General features: G+C 38.7%; 1 protein-coding gene across 5 annotated transcripts in view; it reads left to right on the top strand.

Moving 5' to 3' along the window:
- The first annotated feature begins 445 nt into the window (after positions 1–445).
- ptprq (protein tyrosine phosphatase receptor type Q) overlaps positions 446–17,563 on the top strand; it is a 171,284-nt gene continuing 154,166 nt past the window's right edge. For 2 of the 5 annotated variants that reach the window (XM_059978391.1, XM_059978392.1), the window contains exons 1-8: positions 463–782; positions 3,662–3,795; positions 6,426–6,572; positions 7,863–7,980; positions 8,293–8,550; positions 10,792–11,009; positions 13,483–13,663; positions 16,911–17,201. In XM_059978391.1, the coding sequence (XP_059834374.1) occupies positions 3,712–3,795; positions 6,426–6,572; positions 7,863–7,980; positions 8,293–8,550; positions 10,792–11,009; positions 13,483–13,663; positions 16,911–17,201 (1,297 nt within the window). In that variant the 5' untranslated portion in view covers positions 463–782; positions 3,662–3,711. Of the gene's footprint in view, positions 783–3,661; positions 3,796–6,425; positions 6,573–7,862; positions 7,981–8,292; positions 8,551–10,791; positions 11,010–13,482; positions 13,664–16,910; positions 17,202–17,563 lie in introns of all 5 variants that reach the window. The other 3 variants (XM_059978394.1, XM_059978390.1, XM_059978393.1) reach the window with 3 other exon arrangements.

Raw genomic sequence — 17,563 nt, forward strand, 5'->3', positions numbered from 1 at the left:
CCCCATCGTCCGTCCCTCCTGATTGGTTAGTCTTCATTGTAAACAAGGTGGGACAGCGCAAACCTGATTGGAGGTGGACGATCTAATCAGGAGAGGGTATAATTACCACCAGACTAGACATGCCTAGGCGCCAACCCTGATGAAACTGGCAGAATTTGTCATCCAAACATCGGTTACAGATGGTACCTGTATCAGCCGAAAGCCCAAGAAGAGTTTATAAGACAGTATAATGTTACTGGCATAGTTATATATGACAGAAGTTGTGTTCAAGGTAAACAAGGTAATCCCTATCCCGTAAACACCGTCCACCATCTTCTATTTTATTCCTAATTTGAATAATCTTAACTGGTCACTGGAACAGTTGACATGCGGAGAATGAAATGCATTCATCATAATATGTCAACACTGCATATGCAGAGTTTTGGCAGCACCGCTTTCTTTCAGCACTGGGCAACAAAGAGGTGGCGGTGTCCTTGTAAGATTTTGTATAGCTGTTAGCAGACGGCAGCGAGTGGCTTTAGCCAATTTCGCCTGGATCCCCGCGCCCGGGAGGTGTCAATCCTCGAGCGGAGGGCAGGTGTCCCCATGGCGACATCATCCTCGCGGAACGAAGGAAACGAGGGGGAGCAGTGACCAAAGGTGATCCAGAGCCAGAGGGGCTGTGCTAGTTAACTGGTCGACCAGGCAGGAGAGGGAAACAGCCCAGGTTGACAAAGAGCGCTGAAGCAGTGCGTGGAAAAGCGCGGTCTTTTCAAGATCGCCAACTCTGCTCCAAGTTGAAGGTAATTCCGTTTAATTTTTCTACCCATCCCGTCCGTTGAAATGTTCACTCTCAAACGCTTCAGGATTAATAATACACAATACTGAAGGATACGACTTTCTAGCAATGATACAACACGCATCTTTTCCTATACGCTGCAATAACACGGCCTTGGCGCTAAACTAATATTCTCCAACATTATGCCTTAACTTAAAGATTTGACGATCAAGGTGGGATGTTTAGTTACTCTCCAGTGTACGTTTGTTAAAAAACACCAACTAACATTGTTTTTTTTTAATGAATAAGAAATACAGAATCACTCCCCCTTTTAAAAACAGGTGTGGCGTTAAGCCTGTTTTTAGAGAATCCGAGGCGCTCTCTGGTCACCTGGATACACTTTAAATCTTCGTTAAATTAACGTAGGCGGAGAATGTGGACCTTGCAACATGTACACTCTTCCACGATATCGGGCCTCAGACCTGCAGTTACATTGCTCCACCTTGCCTTAAGCAATTTGCAAATTACGAAAATGTAAATTTTGCTGTACCTGACATAGTGTTAATTTGAACGTGACTTTCTTATTGTTTACGCTATTTATCCTGTCAAAGATTTGTATGACCTCTCCAGTGAAAGGAATTTATCAGTAGCGGAAACAAAAATCTGGAGGAACTCAGGGAGCCAGGCAGCCTGTGGAGGCACAAGGATGGTTTTGGGTCGAGACCTTGTATCAGGACTGAGTCGCTAAGTACCTCCAGCAGTTAAAATAACAGTAAAACCGATAGATTTTTATTATCCATTTGAATGGACATTTATGCAATTCGATAACAGTATGTAATTGGCTATTTCAGAAATACTTAATTTCTGATGGTTGTCACCACTCATAATTCATTCAAATTTCTTACTATCTTTCCTTTCGGTTAGTCCTGACGAAGGGTCTCGGCCCGAAACGTCGACAGCGCTTCTCCCTATAGATGCTGCCTGGCCTGCTGAGTTCCACCAACATTTTGTGTGTGTTGTTGTTTTAATTCATTTAATACTGCGCAACTAACCTTCCTCTGGAGATGCGCGGCAATTATCTGTTGCAGGCTTTAATTATGGTAAAAAGTAAGAGATAGCACATTTAAGCAATCCAATTAAAGCTACAATAAAAATATAATGCTAAAGCAGATGCATATTTCAGAGGCATGGGGATTGGACGGTGGGAGGAGATACAAAAAGTAAAAGATTTTGAGAAATATTCTATAAGCACTTGAAGGAAAGACACCATCACACATGTTCGTTTTCTGTGTTACAGAGATTAACTGATCCTTCAGAATCAGGTTTAATATCACTGGCATATGTTGTGAAATTTGTTGTTACCTGTCCACAGTATATTGCAATATCTAATAATAACTGCCAATTACAGTAAATATATAATAGTTAAATTCAGAATCAGGTTTATTATCACCAGCATGTGACGTGAAATTTGTTAACTTAGCAGCAGCAGTTCAATGCAATACATAATCTAGCAGAGAGAGAAAAAATAAAATAAAACATAATAATTAAACAAGTAAATCAATTACGTATATTGAATAAACTTTAAAAAATGTGCACGAACAGAAATACTGTAAATTAAAAAAAGTGAGGTAGTGTCCAAAGCTTCAATGTTCATTTAGGAATCGGATGGCAGAGGGGAAGAAGCTGTTCCTGAATTGGTGAGTGTGTGCCTTCTGGCTTCTGTATCTCCTACCTGATGGTAACAGTGAGCAAAGGGCATGTCCTGGGTGCTGGACATTCCTAATAATGGACGCTGCCTTTCTGAGACACCGTTCCCTAAAAATGGCCTGGATACTTTGCAGGCTAGTGCCCAAGTTGGAGCTGACTAGATTTACAACCTTCTGCAGCTTCTTTCAGTCCTGTGCAATAGCCACTCCAGACCAGACAGTGATGCAGCCTGTCAGAATGTTTTCCACAGTGCAACTATAGTAATTTTTGAGTGTATTTGTTGACATGCCAAATCTCTTCAAATTCCTAATAAAGTATAGCCATTGTCTTGCCTTCTTTATGACTACATCAGTATGTTGGGACCAGATTAGATCCTCAGAAATCTTGAATTAAAAAACGTAGTGCAAAGAAAGTAGTGAGGTAGCGTTCATAGATTCAATGTCCATTTGGAATTCTGATGGCCGAGAGGAAGAAACTGTTCCTGAATTGTTGAGTGTGCACCTTCAGGCTCTTGTGTCGCCTCCCTGATGGTAGCAATGAGAACAGGGCATGTCCTGGCGATGAGGTCCTGAGTGATGGATGCCCCTTTTTGAAGCACTGCTCCATGAAGATGTCCTGGATGCTAGGGAGGCTAGTGCCTATGATAGAGATGGCTGAGTTTATACCTTTCTGCAGTTTATTTCTATGCTGTGCATTGGCCTTGCCATATTAAGGGTAACACAGCCAGTTAGAATGCTCTCCACGGTACATCTGTAGAAATTAGAGAATGTTTTTGGTGACGTATGGAATCTCCTCAACTCCTAATGAAACATACCCAGCTGTCATTGTAACTGCATCAAAATATTGGGCCCAGAATAGATCCTCAGAGATGATGACACCTAGGAACTTGAAACTGTTCACTCCTTCCACTTCTGATCCCTCTATGAGGACACTTAGGTAACAGTTATAATACCGGATTGCAAGAGATTTATTTAGATTGACCTGGACATGACTTTCTGAGGCTAGAACACATTGTGCCATAAAATGCACATCAAGGTGAGAGTTCAATTATGTATGCTAATTAGATGTTAATTATACACAATAAGTTTTGTACATCCCAAGGCAATTTAGTCTACACAGATTCCGACAGGAAAATCGTGATCTTTACAATAGCTTATTGTTGATTTTGATAGCTTATTGAACTCTTAAATTTTACAGCATGCCCCTGGTGTACAAAGTGCACATTCAGCAGTGAAATTAAATATGTCATGGAGCAGAAGGAAAGAAGTACCAAATTGGACAGAGCTGTTTATATTTATATATTCTTAAATATTCTAAAGCATGCATTTCAGGTAAGACTGTGTATTATGCACATTTGAATTATAATTACTTTTAACTAAATGTTAAAGTGATTGTAAAATGCAATGTTGGCTAAATTGTTTTTATAACAGCTGGATAATAAGTTTGATTTTTATTAGTTGGTCTTGGATAGTGCTGTTGCACATTGATCAGCATAAGAGTAATTTGAAAAGAGTTAGTTGCTGTTCATAATTGTTCGAAAGTAAACATTTTATATGGTACCACAGATGTTGGTTGTCAAGAAATTTGTCCCTTGTCAGTGAGGGAGCGAGCCTGTGGCATGTCGAACTGTTGGGTAAACAATGGTTTTTGTTAACTGCACATCATGGTCTCTCTTAGGGGGCTTTGCTGTGGGTGGCAGGTGCTGACCCATTCTGCTGGAATGATTGGAGGGGAGGGGGGAGTTTGATGCTTTGCTGCCGGTTTTGCAGGAGAGGGGAGAAAGGGGGCTTTGAGGTTCTAATGTTTTTCTGCCATTCATTCTTTTGGGGCTCTTCTATTTTTTTTGTGGATGTCTGCGAAGAGTAAGAATTGCAGGTTGTATACTGCATCCATTCTCTGATAATATATGCAACAATTTGAGCCAGCTGAATTTTTTCATTTAATGGATAAATTAGATCTTTGAAATAGGCAAATCGAGATCTTTTCCTCATTGCAAACAACACTGAAGATACAGCAAAGCTCTGTCAATCCAGCTCAGAACTTTAGTAGTGCTGGAATGGTAGATTTCGGGATTGTTGGATGCAATTTCATTTACTACTTCAACACATTTTAAATACATTCATGCATTTGTTATAAGCATAGAGTTGGAACCAGGTGAGCTGCAAGAGAGCTCAGAAAATGCAGCCCCAGTATTTCACACACTGAGGGTGATTTACCCACTACAAAGCTAGATTTTAAAATTGATAGAAGGATACTTACTTGAATATAAAGCATTTCAATGACAGATTTTATGACCTGTCTTCAGATTAGGGTTGTATAAAAGAACACAGCGGCACAATTATTTCTAAATACAGCGGGTTCCTGTTAATTGGTCCATTAGTTAATCACACAGTCACTTATGTGGGGCAACTCTTAAAAACCAAAAATTCACCAAGAATGCTGGGACTCCCTTTGTTTATTTGGGACACTATGTCACTTAATTAAGACAATGGACTGTTGCTGAACAGTTTCTAACTAGCTTCAGTCATGTGAACTTGTGTGGCTGTTAGAGACTGCACGAGCTTAGAGCAAAGAGTTTTTAAGTAGCATCAGTTGTGTGACTTTGAGTTCAAAAGGTAGTGATTTTTGTCTCTGATAGTTGGTGAGAACTAAGCAATAAGACAACTTAGAATTGTTTTGCTCAGTGCAGTTTCAAGCATTCAGAAGTGAAAATGAAGTAATTTCACTACTCCATCAAGATAGGAACCACAAATATCAACAATCATCTTGAATATTACAATGGAAGTGAAGATTTGGAGGATACAATTGCTGAAAGGATTTTATGTAGGCAGTCCATTATCTGCACTAGTTTTGTTAATTTACAGTCAATCAAAAGAACATGTCAATGTGTGTTGGTCATAGCCAATGAGCACAGTGGATAAAGTGGATAAGCCATTGCAATGGGACATTTCCACTCTCTCATCCTTGGAAGTCTGGGTCAAATGGCACGAGTAGTCATAACAAACTGGGGTCTTCCTTGGTTGCAGTAGATAAAAGTGACTTCTGTGCCATATCATGCCCTTCACTCTCAAATATTGCTGTTTTGACCTCTTGGCCATTGGATCTCACTGCAGACCTTAGTGCACTGGAGCTGACTTCACATGCTAGGACAGACATGAGGCCCGCCAGCTAGCTTCACCTGGCTTAGCCTGCCTGTCGAAGCAGTTTACTGGGCTGTGGCCACTGTTGCATGCTAACAGCTACAAGTGAGAGCGTGGCGTCTGGTAGGGAATTAAAGGTGAGTGAGTTACCTCAGAATGGACAGGACAAGCCCCTCCACCAGAAATTCCTCCTCATCTCCATACTAAATGGACATCCCTCTATTCTGACGCCGTGTCCTGACCCTAGACTCCCCACCATCCTCTCCACATCCACTCTATCGAGGCCTATGTGGACAGCTTCCTGCTGCTGTTGAAGAGCCATTCAAACTCGTCTGAGCTAAAGCACTGCCATTTTGAACTTGAATCTATTTTGGAGAGCTATAGTCTTCCTAAACAGATTGTACAGGGTAGTATTATGCAATTTCCTTCACTTAGCTCTTATAATGAACTACTGACTGACATATTTCTTCCTGAGGTACATTTTGATAGCACATTCTTTCCAAATGCTGATATATGGAGAGCATGGGCATTTCTGAGAAGTTGGAAGGAAGGCAGTTGAAGCAAAACAGACAATGAGGTTCAGAGAAAATGATGAGGCTTGTGTGCTGACCACCAGGTACCACAGTGGCTTTAAGTATTTTGGGACAACATGAATTAATGAACAGTACTTTAAGCTCTTTATTTCTATGATGATGTTCAACTACTTAAATGTTGTGTTACAAAAGATCCCCACATAATCAGAGCCAGTTAGAAAATTAACTTAGCTTTCAATCTACCACTGCATAACTTCTGACACAAATTAAAAAGCACATTGTTTCTAGATGACAGACTGCACAGATTGCCAATTTGCTACGACTAGAACAACGCTGAGTGTTTTGGTGGAATGGAATCATTTCGCTGACAGAATGCGTGCAGACACTTACTTGATTACATATGGAACATTATCTCCACAATTTTCCAGCACTGTGGTGAGTTCAAAGTGAAGTAAAAACAAAGTAACAGTAAATTTCGTTATCAGAATACTTACAACCCCGAGATTCATTTTCCTGCGGGCATACTCCGCAAATCTGTAGAGTTGTAACCGTAAACAGGATCGATGAAAGATCAACCAGAAAACAGAAGGCTACAAACTATGCAAATATAAATAAATAGCAATAAATAACAAGAGCATGAAACAAGAGTATTTAAAGTGAGATCATTTGTTGTGGGAACATCTCAATAGATGAGTGTAGTTATCCACTTTTGTTCAAGAGCTTGATGGTTGAAGGGTAGTAACTGTTCTTGAACCTGGTGGTGTGTGTCCTGACGCTCTTGTACCTTCTACCTGATGGCAGCAGTGAGAAAAGAGCATGGCCTGGGTGGTGAGGATCTTTGACGGTGGATTCAGTAGCATTACTAAATACTAGTTTGAGATTATGAGATACTTATGAAAGGATGCACTTGTATTTCATGAAGAAGGTAACTTTAGATTTGGAGAGCATTGTTTTACTGGAGTAAGCTGAGTTATTGAAGGTCAAATGAGAACAAAAGCCGTGATCTATCTATCAAAAGCAGTGATCAACACATCTAATAAATTCAGTCACTAGGATATAAATGCATATTTTAAAATGCATTAATATATTATAATTTACAGAAAATGAAAAAATTGTATAGATTGGAATAAAAACAAGTAACAACAAATTATAAACATGAGAAATTCTGCAGATGCTGGAAATCCAAAGCTACACACACAAAATGCTGGGGGAACTCAGCATCTATGGAAATGAATAAACAGTTGACATTTCTGGCTGGGACCCTTCTTCAGGACTGGAAAGGATGCTAGAATAAAAAGTTTGGTATCGGGAAAGAAGGTTAGCTGGAAGCTGATAGCCAAATGGGTAGTAAAGGTCAAGGGCTGGAGAGGAAGGGAATTGGACCATAGGAGAAAAGGAAGGAGGAAGGGACCCTGGGAGAAGTGATAAGCAGGTGAGAAGAGGCAAAAGGTCAGAGCAGAGAATAGATGAAAAAGGGAGGGGGGGGGGGTGCAGGTGGAATTACTTTACCAGAAGAAGAAATCAATATTCATGCCATCAGTTATGTTATTTGTAACAATAAATTGTTACACTTTTTTGGATACATTGTGACTGTAATAAATATATTTGAGTGAATTTATGATGTCATGCACATCAGTTATTCCACAAAATCTTTTTGTTAAGGATAGTCTCCAAGCTGTTTAATTATTTCCCATAGTTAACAGTTAATTTTCATTTTGTTGGCAGAGATCTGTTCATGGATCAAGTATCATCTTGAATGACCTTCAAGAAAATATGAGCTATTATTTTACCATAAGATCAGTGACCAATGGGAAAATCGTAGACAGCAAATCATTCACTACTTGTAAGTACTAGTTCACTGTGTACTGCATGCTTTTGATTTACCACTGTGTGAAAGAAGGGGAAATACTCGTCATGGCATTTTTTTTGTTTGCCATGGATTTTTTTTCATGAAGTATTTTATGTTGAGAATTTGTATTTTAATGCAGGTATTTGTTAGTTTTTTACACTTCAAACTATTTATTGATTATTATGATATTATGAGATTGTCTGCTAGCGAGATGTTAAACAAATGTGGAAGAAAAGCATTACAGATTTGACATTTATAAAAATGGTAATTCATTATCTGGTGGGAGGAATATTTTCTATCTTTCAGGTTTGTATGGAGAACTTGGCATAAAAACAAGTGTTTCAACAACTGCTGTTACATTCGATTGGAGTGATTTTAGGAGTGGAGGATTTTTAACTACGATAAGTCTAAATTTCACTTCATATATTGTACCTCCAACTACAAATAATTACATCTGGAATCATTTAAAGCCTGGAACTCTGTATGGTTTCTCTTTGGAGTTCAAGCAAACACACCATGTTGGACTCAGTCTGACACAAGTATTTTATATGATTATTGAAACAGGTATGAAACACAATTCTTTAGAGCATGGATAATCAGTCAATTTTAATTTCTCAAGTTAATCATTCTGATAATTTTGAAAGTATTGTTTCATAGGAAACAATTTTGACATAAAGGTTAAAATATAATTATGATAGCTCAATTAATCAATGAACAAATGAGTTTCATATGAGACAAATTTGAAAGCAGGTATGCCTCTTTAAATGAGAGAAGATAAAGCATGCTTTGTTCCTCAAACTGATTTTTTAAAGAGAATTTATGTATAGATGTGCATATTAATGATTATTCATAAGTAAGTTTATAAGAAGGTGCAAGTGAATTATCTGAATCAAATACTCAAACACAACTCTGCTGTTGATGGAAAATTAAACTAAAAATGTTTCCTTTTAGTAAAAGAAATTGCTCTTGTGCTCGTAGAGCACTATTTAAAAAAATACTCCTATCATGAGAAAGAGATTTTTCACTATATACCCCATATATACCTCGTAGATACTTAGATCAGGACACCCCTGAAGTCTCCTTCATTCCATGGAAAACAAGCCCAGTCTATCCAATCTCTCCCCATAACTTAAATCCTCCAATCTAGGAAACATTTTGGTGATTCTCTTCTGCATTTTCTGCTGATATCATATCGCTTCTATAGCATTGTGCCCAAAATTGCACACAATACTCCAAGTACAGTTAAACCAGAGTTTTGTAAGTTTACAACGTAATGTCCCTTCATTTATATTCTGTGCCCTGACAAATGAAGGCTAGCATTGTCATATGTCTTCTTCATCTTCCTATTGACCTGTGAGGCCATCTTTAGGGAACTATCTTTAGGAAACCATCTTATCTTTTCTTTTCATTAGCTTTCCTGTCACGCTGTACGTGGACAAATGACTGAACCCTGGTGTAAAGGAACAACAGAGCATCAGTGGCTTGATCCAGTGACACTGCAAGACAGATCATTCTGAAACACAAGGAACCGTGATAACCAAGAGAACACTTTAAATAATCATAATACTTGGAAAATCCTTACCAGTCAAAATAAACTTGGCAAGATGAACCCGAAAATATATGGGCTTAACCACTTTAGATAAGAAAACAATTAATAAATAAAGGTGCACAGGCTCATGATATTTATGTCATTAGTGTCCTGCCAATTTCCCAGATATGTCTTGTTCCTATTTGAAATTTTAGAAGCATTACCTCACACTTGTCCGAATTAAATCCCATTTGCCAATTCTCCACCTAACTTTCTACTGAAATACTACCAAAATTAGCTAAAACTAATCAGTGATAAGATTCATGAATAGTTCTGTAAGTTAAGGCTCTGGCATTCAGAACTACCTGCAGATAGGTAGAAATTTTTCCAGTAATGATAGATGTGGAAGCAGGAATGCTGGTTGAGGACTTGTAGACTAGCACAGTTCAGATGCAAGTTTGCTGCATCTGCCAGAGAGATTATGCCAGTTTTGTTGATTTTTGGAGCCAGTTTACTGCAAGTGATAAATTCATTTTATATTTGCTTTTCTGTTCCTTTGGTCTCATGAAAAATGCTCACTAATTAGCCATTGTACAATAGATAATGGTGAAACACTTGCCAGTGCTTCCAACCATTGAGCACATCCACATGAAATGCTGTCTTAGGAAAGCAGCATTCATCATCAAAGATCCCCACTGCCTAGGCCATGCTTTCTTCTCAACTGCCATCAGGTAGAAGCTACAAGAGCCTCAGGACTCACACCACTAGGTTCAATAACAGTTACTAACTCTCAACTGCCAGGCTCTTGAATAAAAGGGTATAACTACACTCAACTTCACTTGCCTCATCATTGAAATGTTCTCAAACCAATGATCTCAGTTTAAGAACTCCTTATCTCATTATCACGTGTTCTCTTTATTTATTGTGTTTATTTATACTTGCATTTGCACAGTTTATTGTCTTCTGCACTCTGGTTGATCTTTCATTGATCCTGTTATAGTTACTAGTCTATAGACTTGCTGGGTATGCCCAGAGGAAAATGAATCTCTGGAAAATGAATATGGTAACATATATGTACTTCGATAACAAAATTTACTTTGAACTTTGAATTCTGGAGTATTTTTCAGATGTTGAATAGGTTACAGCACCACTTACCATAAACAGTATATTTTTTGTACTCATCCAGCAGAGCTTGTATTAAAGGACCAAATTTCTATCGTTCTATTTATGGAGCTTTTAAGAGATGAACGAGTGAATAATTGTTTTTGCACTTGCAGCACCATGTCCTCCTGGTTGGATTGGGTCATTTTACAGTTGTTACTGGATTAGAAAAGACTACAAGAAATGGAGAGATGCTTCAAACTACTGTGAGTCAGTAGCTAATGCCATTCACCTTGTTGACATCAACACTGAAGAAGAGTATAGATTTCTGTCTTCCTACCTGAGGTCGCTGAATGACTTCATCATGTTATGGACTGGTCTAAATGATATTGATGTAAGTAGGAAGTCTTCTGTTTTGTATGTATTTTGAAACCATCAATATAAAGAACATCCATTGGGGTAGAGCACCAGAGAGTTGTTGAAAACTGTAAAGCAGGCTATGATCTGCCTTCATGAAAAGAGAGATCAGTTTCCTTGCGCAGTTATTGATTTGAATGTGAAATTTCCTGTCACAAACAAATGTTGTGTCAGATTTCACTATTTTCGTAGTGTGAGATAGTTCATTAGAAACGAAGAGTGATTATGAAAAGGTAAGAGGATTAAGACGATTTTGCACCCTATTTAAAAAGTCCTACGGCATGTGTTATTGTAGGGTTTATTTCGGTCTGTCATGTCCCAGGAATCTATGCTTGTGTTCATGACATGAAGCTGATGCCTGTTCTAGACAGCTGTTTTACATCCCTCACTTTCTGTGGGAGATAGCGAATGTTAATTAGCCAAGGGAGTACTTCCTGCCTGCATTGAGATCATCATGAAGATTTAGTGGATGCCAATTATGATATATTTATTTTCTGACCAGATAATTACATTTTTACCCTTTGCTATCAAGGTACTGAGTGCACAAACATTTGATTTAGAAAAAAATACTTTATAAATTGTAACAATAGCCTTAACAGCATATAAATATGAAAATGTGAAAATAGAACACTTGGTCCATCCAGTATATTGTGGTATTTATTCTTTCCATGGGCTTTATTTGTAATGCCATTGTGCAATATGCCTTCATCTAATTTGCCACATGGAAACTTATTTCTAAATGCTGTAATTACTGTTATTTCTATTACTATTCAGCCATGGTAGTAGATTTCATAGCTTCTCAAAGAAATATCTTCAAATTTCTTTTTTTTTTGGCATTCCTTCAGCCAATAGTAAACATCTGTCTTGATCTACATTGCTTCATCATTTCTTAATTGTCAAATTTAACTCATCTACCAGAAATGTAATCTAGTGCTGCATGTGTTTGTTTTGGTTAAAATGTTTGCTTTAATTATAATCAACGGAACTATCAGAAAATCTTTCAGATTCTTGTAATTTTAATTGAATATAGGATCAAGCTTTTTAATTATTTGCTGTTATTACTTAAAGCAAAATAAGTGGGACATTTACAGAATGAATTCCAATGTGCATGCCAGCTTAATAAAGCTGTTACGTCATTATGAATAAATGCTGAGAGTGCTTTACTTTGAGAAGTCTTTGAGATGTGGATTATAAGTTTATTGTCCATCTATAGTTGCCCTAGTAAACTAGTGGTAGCCCTCCATAAATATTTGCTTCTTATGTTTATAGCTGTGGGAGATGGTGGAAATAAGCTATTGTTACTTACTGAATGCTCCCAAAGATGTTTGTCTCGAATAGCCTCTGACAACCAAGTCCAGCTCCTGGCCTTCATATGAGCCTTAGCTACTTAGTCCAACAGAATTGTTTCTACCGACAGGAGAAGGAGCAAAGATGGGTTACTGGTGCCTTAAAACCAAACACTACAGGCAGATAGAGCACATGAGCTGTGGTTGGAAATTCATCTAGGAGAAGCAAAGCTGATCTCAGACCTCTGCAGCCTTGTGTCTATACCCAATCTTCAGGAGTAAGCTCTGAGGGAACAGTCTGGTCTGGATCTGGAATCCTCAAGGCAGTCTATCTTTGAGTTCAATGCTGACTGGCAACTTCCTGTGATGCTGCTGGTGCCAGACAGTATTGGTCACTGCAGTTCCTTTGGATTCATCAGCTGTGCAGATTATGGGCTACAGCTTGCTCTCCATATTGTACTGCCCTGGCTTGTGCACTGGCTTGTGTGTCACGTAGACATTTATGATGCAATATCCATGATCAACCCCGACCAGTGGAGGGCTTCATTATGCTTATAGTATCCTCTTGATAATGTAAAGAGGGCATTTTATAGATATTAACCCAGTAATAATGAAGAATCATCAATATATCTCTAAGGAAAGCATACTGTGACATTTAAAGGGGAAGTTGGCGAGTATTTTGACAAAAGGACTACTCTAGCCTCGCATGATGGTGGAGTTGTACTGCAGTTAGGTGTTATTTGTAACCTTGGTGAATTGCTGTAGTACATCCTGAATATTGAACATGATCCATGGTGAGCAGGCGTTGGAGGAATGAATGTTACCATCAGCAGCAGAGACACTGATCCAGTCTGCTGGTCTGCCCTTATGAGTGCACCCTTCTAAGCAAATGTTAAGTATGGTTTATGTAATTCAGGTACAGATTCATTGTGACCCTAGGATATTAGTGATGGGTAGCTTATTGATGCAGTGTAATTTTCTAAATATCTTCAATACCTTTCAACAACTGAAAGTCTTCTTAGTTAACTTTTCAAAATGAAAGATTGACAGATTTTTATGGAAGAACTCCATTTTATGGAAGGCATAATATTTCTCCTTTAAAATGTTACCATAGGAAAGCATTCCGATATGGTCACTTACAATAAATAGTTTCTTTTTACTCAGACAGAAAATGATCTGAAGTGGACTGATAGGACGACCTTTAATTTAAGCACTACCTTGCTGCAAACTCTGCCATCAAATGAGAGCGACTGCTATGCATTACAGCTGAACCCACTGGGTCCAGACCACGTGTTTACTGAGCTGTTCTGCTTCTTGGCTCTGCCATATATTTGTGAACATGAAGGTAATTTACTTTTAGATGTCTACATCAATACTAGATCATCTGTAATAAATATGTTGGATTTTTTTCCCCCTCCCCATGCCTTGTTTGGCACATCGGGTGGCAACCTTGCCATTTCTTTAGCGTTTGTCTGCTTTACAGGGCTGAGTTGCTAGCTCGATGCTCAATCCAGCAAACTGGGAAGTGTGTACGGAGCCAGCCGGATTTGAACCTAGAGCCTCTTGTTCCAAGGATGCAGATACCACTACACCACTGGCACAGAAAAGCATGTTCGATGACTAAAGCAAATCTAGTATTTTGTTTGCTTGGACCATTAAAGAAATTACCTCATGTGCGTTTGTGGCCAAGCAAAAAAAAAAAAGTCATGTTGAAGCAATTATTATGCAGATTCAGCTTTTCAAAGATTATTTCAAACTGGTGCATGAACATCGTTGAGACAAAATTATTTAATTTTTTTGCTTCATTGTCTAAAATCACATCATGGAGTATCCTGGAAAGATACTATGGTGGAAGGCATCATTTTCTATATGAATATAAATAGATATAGAAAATATCTCCAAAGATTATACTTTGTATAATAGTAGAATATTTTTCAGTTATTTTCTGTACAATATCAGGAATTTTCATGATCAGAAAATTGCAGCAAATAATTGAAACCTAGACAGTGTGATTAAATTATTACTTTAAATAAATTTAACCATTAGAAGTAAAACTTCAAATCCTTACCATAACCTTGTTCAAGTCCAGCAAAACCACAAACCACCTCTCACCCTTTTGTTGTCTTTTTTGTCTTTATTATGGGACCAACTGTTCATCATTTGAAATTCATAATTTCTTAATTTTATATGAAGCAAAGTTTGTTTGTATTTTATCCTCATAAGAGTGAAGACTCAAGTTTGTATATAATGAAAAATTATTTAATTTGTTATTTTATATTTACAATGGCATTGGAAGGATTAAAAGACTTTGGTAGTTGAATTGGCTTGGCAATGGTTTCTCTATTAATGACTTTAAATTTCTTGAGTTTTGAGCCATAAGTAGTAGTTGAAAACATTGCTCTTTCCAAACTTAACTTTTGCTTCTACTTCTTGCTGAATTCTTTCCAAGAATATAACTCGGGAAACCATTTACAAAGAATATCCGAGTGCTTTTAAGTTTGTTGAGTAACTTGAATTTTTAATTAAATACTCTTTAACATTGATGTTAAAGGTGCTTCTTTGTTGTTGAACCAGTTATTGATCTATTTATACTTAGTGACTTCTTTGGACACGTTAGATTATAGTATGGAAGTGATCTGCTTTAATCCTGATAAGGTGATACAATACTGCAGTTTATAGGTATTATTCCGATGTGTGATATATATGTACAGTAGGTATACATTGTAGGGGATTGCATTATTTTGTGGAGGGGGTTGTGGAGGTAAAGATGAGTTTGGTGGTTGGAACCCATTGAAGGTAGAGGAAGTTGAGCAGAATGATGTGTTGGATGCAGAGTCTCATGGTGTTAACGTGGTGGAAGGATGAGGTGAGCATGGATGTCTTGGAAATGGAGGAGATGCAGGTGAGGGCAGCGTCAATGGTCGAGGAAGGAAAACCCTATTCTCTGAAGGAGGAGGACAATCCTAAAGTCCTAGAAAAGAACATTTTTACAGGAGGTGGGGTTGGACGAGGTGAAGTCAAGATAGCATTAGGAATCAGTAGGTTTATAAAAGGTACTGGTAGACAATTTGTTTCCAGAGATGCAGACAGAAAACAACACACACCAAAATGCTGGAGGAACTCAGCAGGCCAGGCAGCATCCATAGAAATGAGTCAACAGTTGACGATTCAGGCCAAGTCCCTTTATCTGGACTGGAAAAAAAGATGAGAAGTTAGAGCACAAAGGTGGGAGGAAGAAGTACAAAGTGGTAGGTGATAGGTAAAACCATTAGAGGTGGAGGGCTGGGAAGATGATAGGTAAAAGAGATATAGGGCTAGGGGAAGCTAATAAGAGAGGGTAGAAGACCATGGAAGAAAGGAAAGAGGGAGGTAATAGGCAAGTTAGGAGATGAGGTGAGAGAGGGAAACAGGAATGGGAATGCTAAAAGGAGGGACAATTACCAGAAGTTTGAGAAACTGATGTTCATGCCATCAGGTTGGAGGCTACCCAGATGCTCTGGTGTGGCCTGATTGCAGCAGTAGAGGAGTCCAAGGACTGACAGATTGGAATGAGAATGGGAAGCAGAATTGGAAGTGGGTGGCTTCTGGGAGATCCAGCATTTTCTTGCAGAGGGAGCATAGGTGCTCGACAAATTGGTCTCCCAATCTCCATTGGGTCTCACCGATATAAAGGGGGCCACACAGGGAGCACCGGATGCAGTAGATGACCCCAACAGACTCCCAGGTGACTGCTTCATTGAGCACCAATGCTTTCTTTTCATCTGTCCTTCCAGGTGAGGCGTCACTCATCTACGAATCTGTTGATGTTGTCTATTGTATCTGGTGCTTCCTGTGCGGCCGCTTTTAAGAACTGACATAAATTGGGGGACTGTTTTGTAGAACACCTTTGCTCCATCCACCAAAAGCAAATTTCCCAGAGGCCAACCATTTTAATTCCTATCCCATTCCCATTCCAACATGTTGGTCCAGAGCCGCCTCTTCTGCCATGATGATTCACACTCTGGGTGTGCCTGGCCTGCTGGGTTCCTCCAGCATTTTGGGTGTGTTGTTTGTATTTCCAGGATAGCAGATTTTCTTGTCTTTTAAACAGACAGAGAGATTGAGAAAGGGGAGGGAGGTGTCAGAAATGGACCATGTGAATTTAAGGGCAGGGCGAAAGTTGGATGTAAAGTTGATGAAATTGACGAGTTCAGCATGAAGCAGCACTAATGCAGTCACCTCCCTCTGGTGCCCCTCCTGTTTCCCTTCCTCCCATGGTCATTCTCCTCTCTTATCCAATTCTTTCTTCTCCAGTCCCAGGCCTTTCTAACCATCACTTCCCTGCCTCTTACTTCATCCCTCCTCCCAACCCACCTGGCCTTACTGATCACCTTCTAGCTTGTTCTCCTTCCCCTCTTCCCTCCTTTTTATTCTGGCATCTTCCCCTTCCTTTCCAGTCCTGACAAAGGGTCTTGGTCTGAAATGTTGACTGCTTATTCATTTCCATAGATGCTGCCTGACCTGCTGAGTTTCTTCAGCATTTTGTGTGCATTGCTCTGAACTTCCAGCATCTGAGAACTCTTGTCTTTAATTTTAAATGTGTTGTTTTTCAGTCTTAGTTCTCCCCAGGACAATTAAACTAAAATCAGAAGATGTTAATGAAAATGAGGCAACGATCATCTGGGATGATCTACAGGACTTGTTCTCCACAACATCTGAGTTATTTATTTGGTACCAACCAAATTCTGATGCAGAAAAGCAAAATTGCAGTAAAATATTACCAAATGAGACTAAGGCAGTCATATCTGGGCTGAAACCTGGTCACCACTACTACTTTGCAATAATGATGAGAGATAATCTGGGTATGCAGAGAATGGTTAGTCCTATTCTGAGTGTGAAAACAAGTAAGTTTTTTTTGGTGTTACACTGATAGTAGATAATGTAATACAATTAGCAGTATCATTTTTTGCACTGACTATAGAAGATAATGCTTTAATATTAATTACAGAAGATTATAATATTTAAACAGTTCTGATTCTCAAAACTACAGGTATTTTGTTACTTCCAAGCAATGACATGTGAAATACATTTCAACACAAATCTTTAATGCATTCTTGTAATTTAATATTTCCACTTTGGAAATCAGGGACGTTTGAAAGGAGTGTAAATTGCAGCCCAGTTGGCACTCATCACCTGCAGTGCCTTGTGGAAGCATGTTATTAAAACCATAAGATATAGGAGCAGAATTAGGCCATTTGGCCCATCA

The sequence above is a fragment of the Hypanus sabinus genome, chromosome 8 (assembly GCF_030144855.1).
Source record: "Hypanus sabinus isolate sHypSab1 chromosome 8, sHypSab1.hap1, whole genome shotgun sequence".
In the NCBI taxonomy this organism is placed as follows: Eukaryota; Metazoa; Chordata; class Chondrichthyes; order Myliobatiformes; family Dasyatidae; genus Hypanus; species Hypanus sabinus.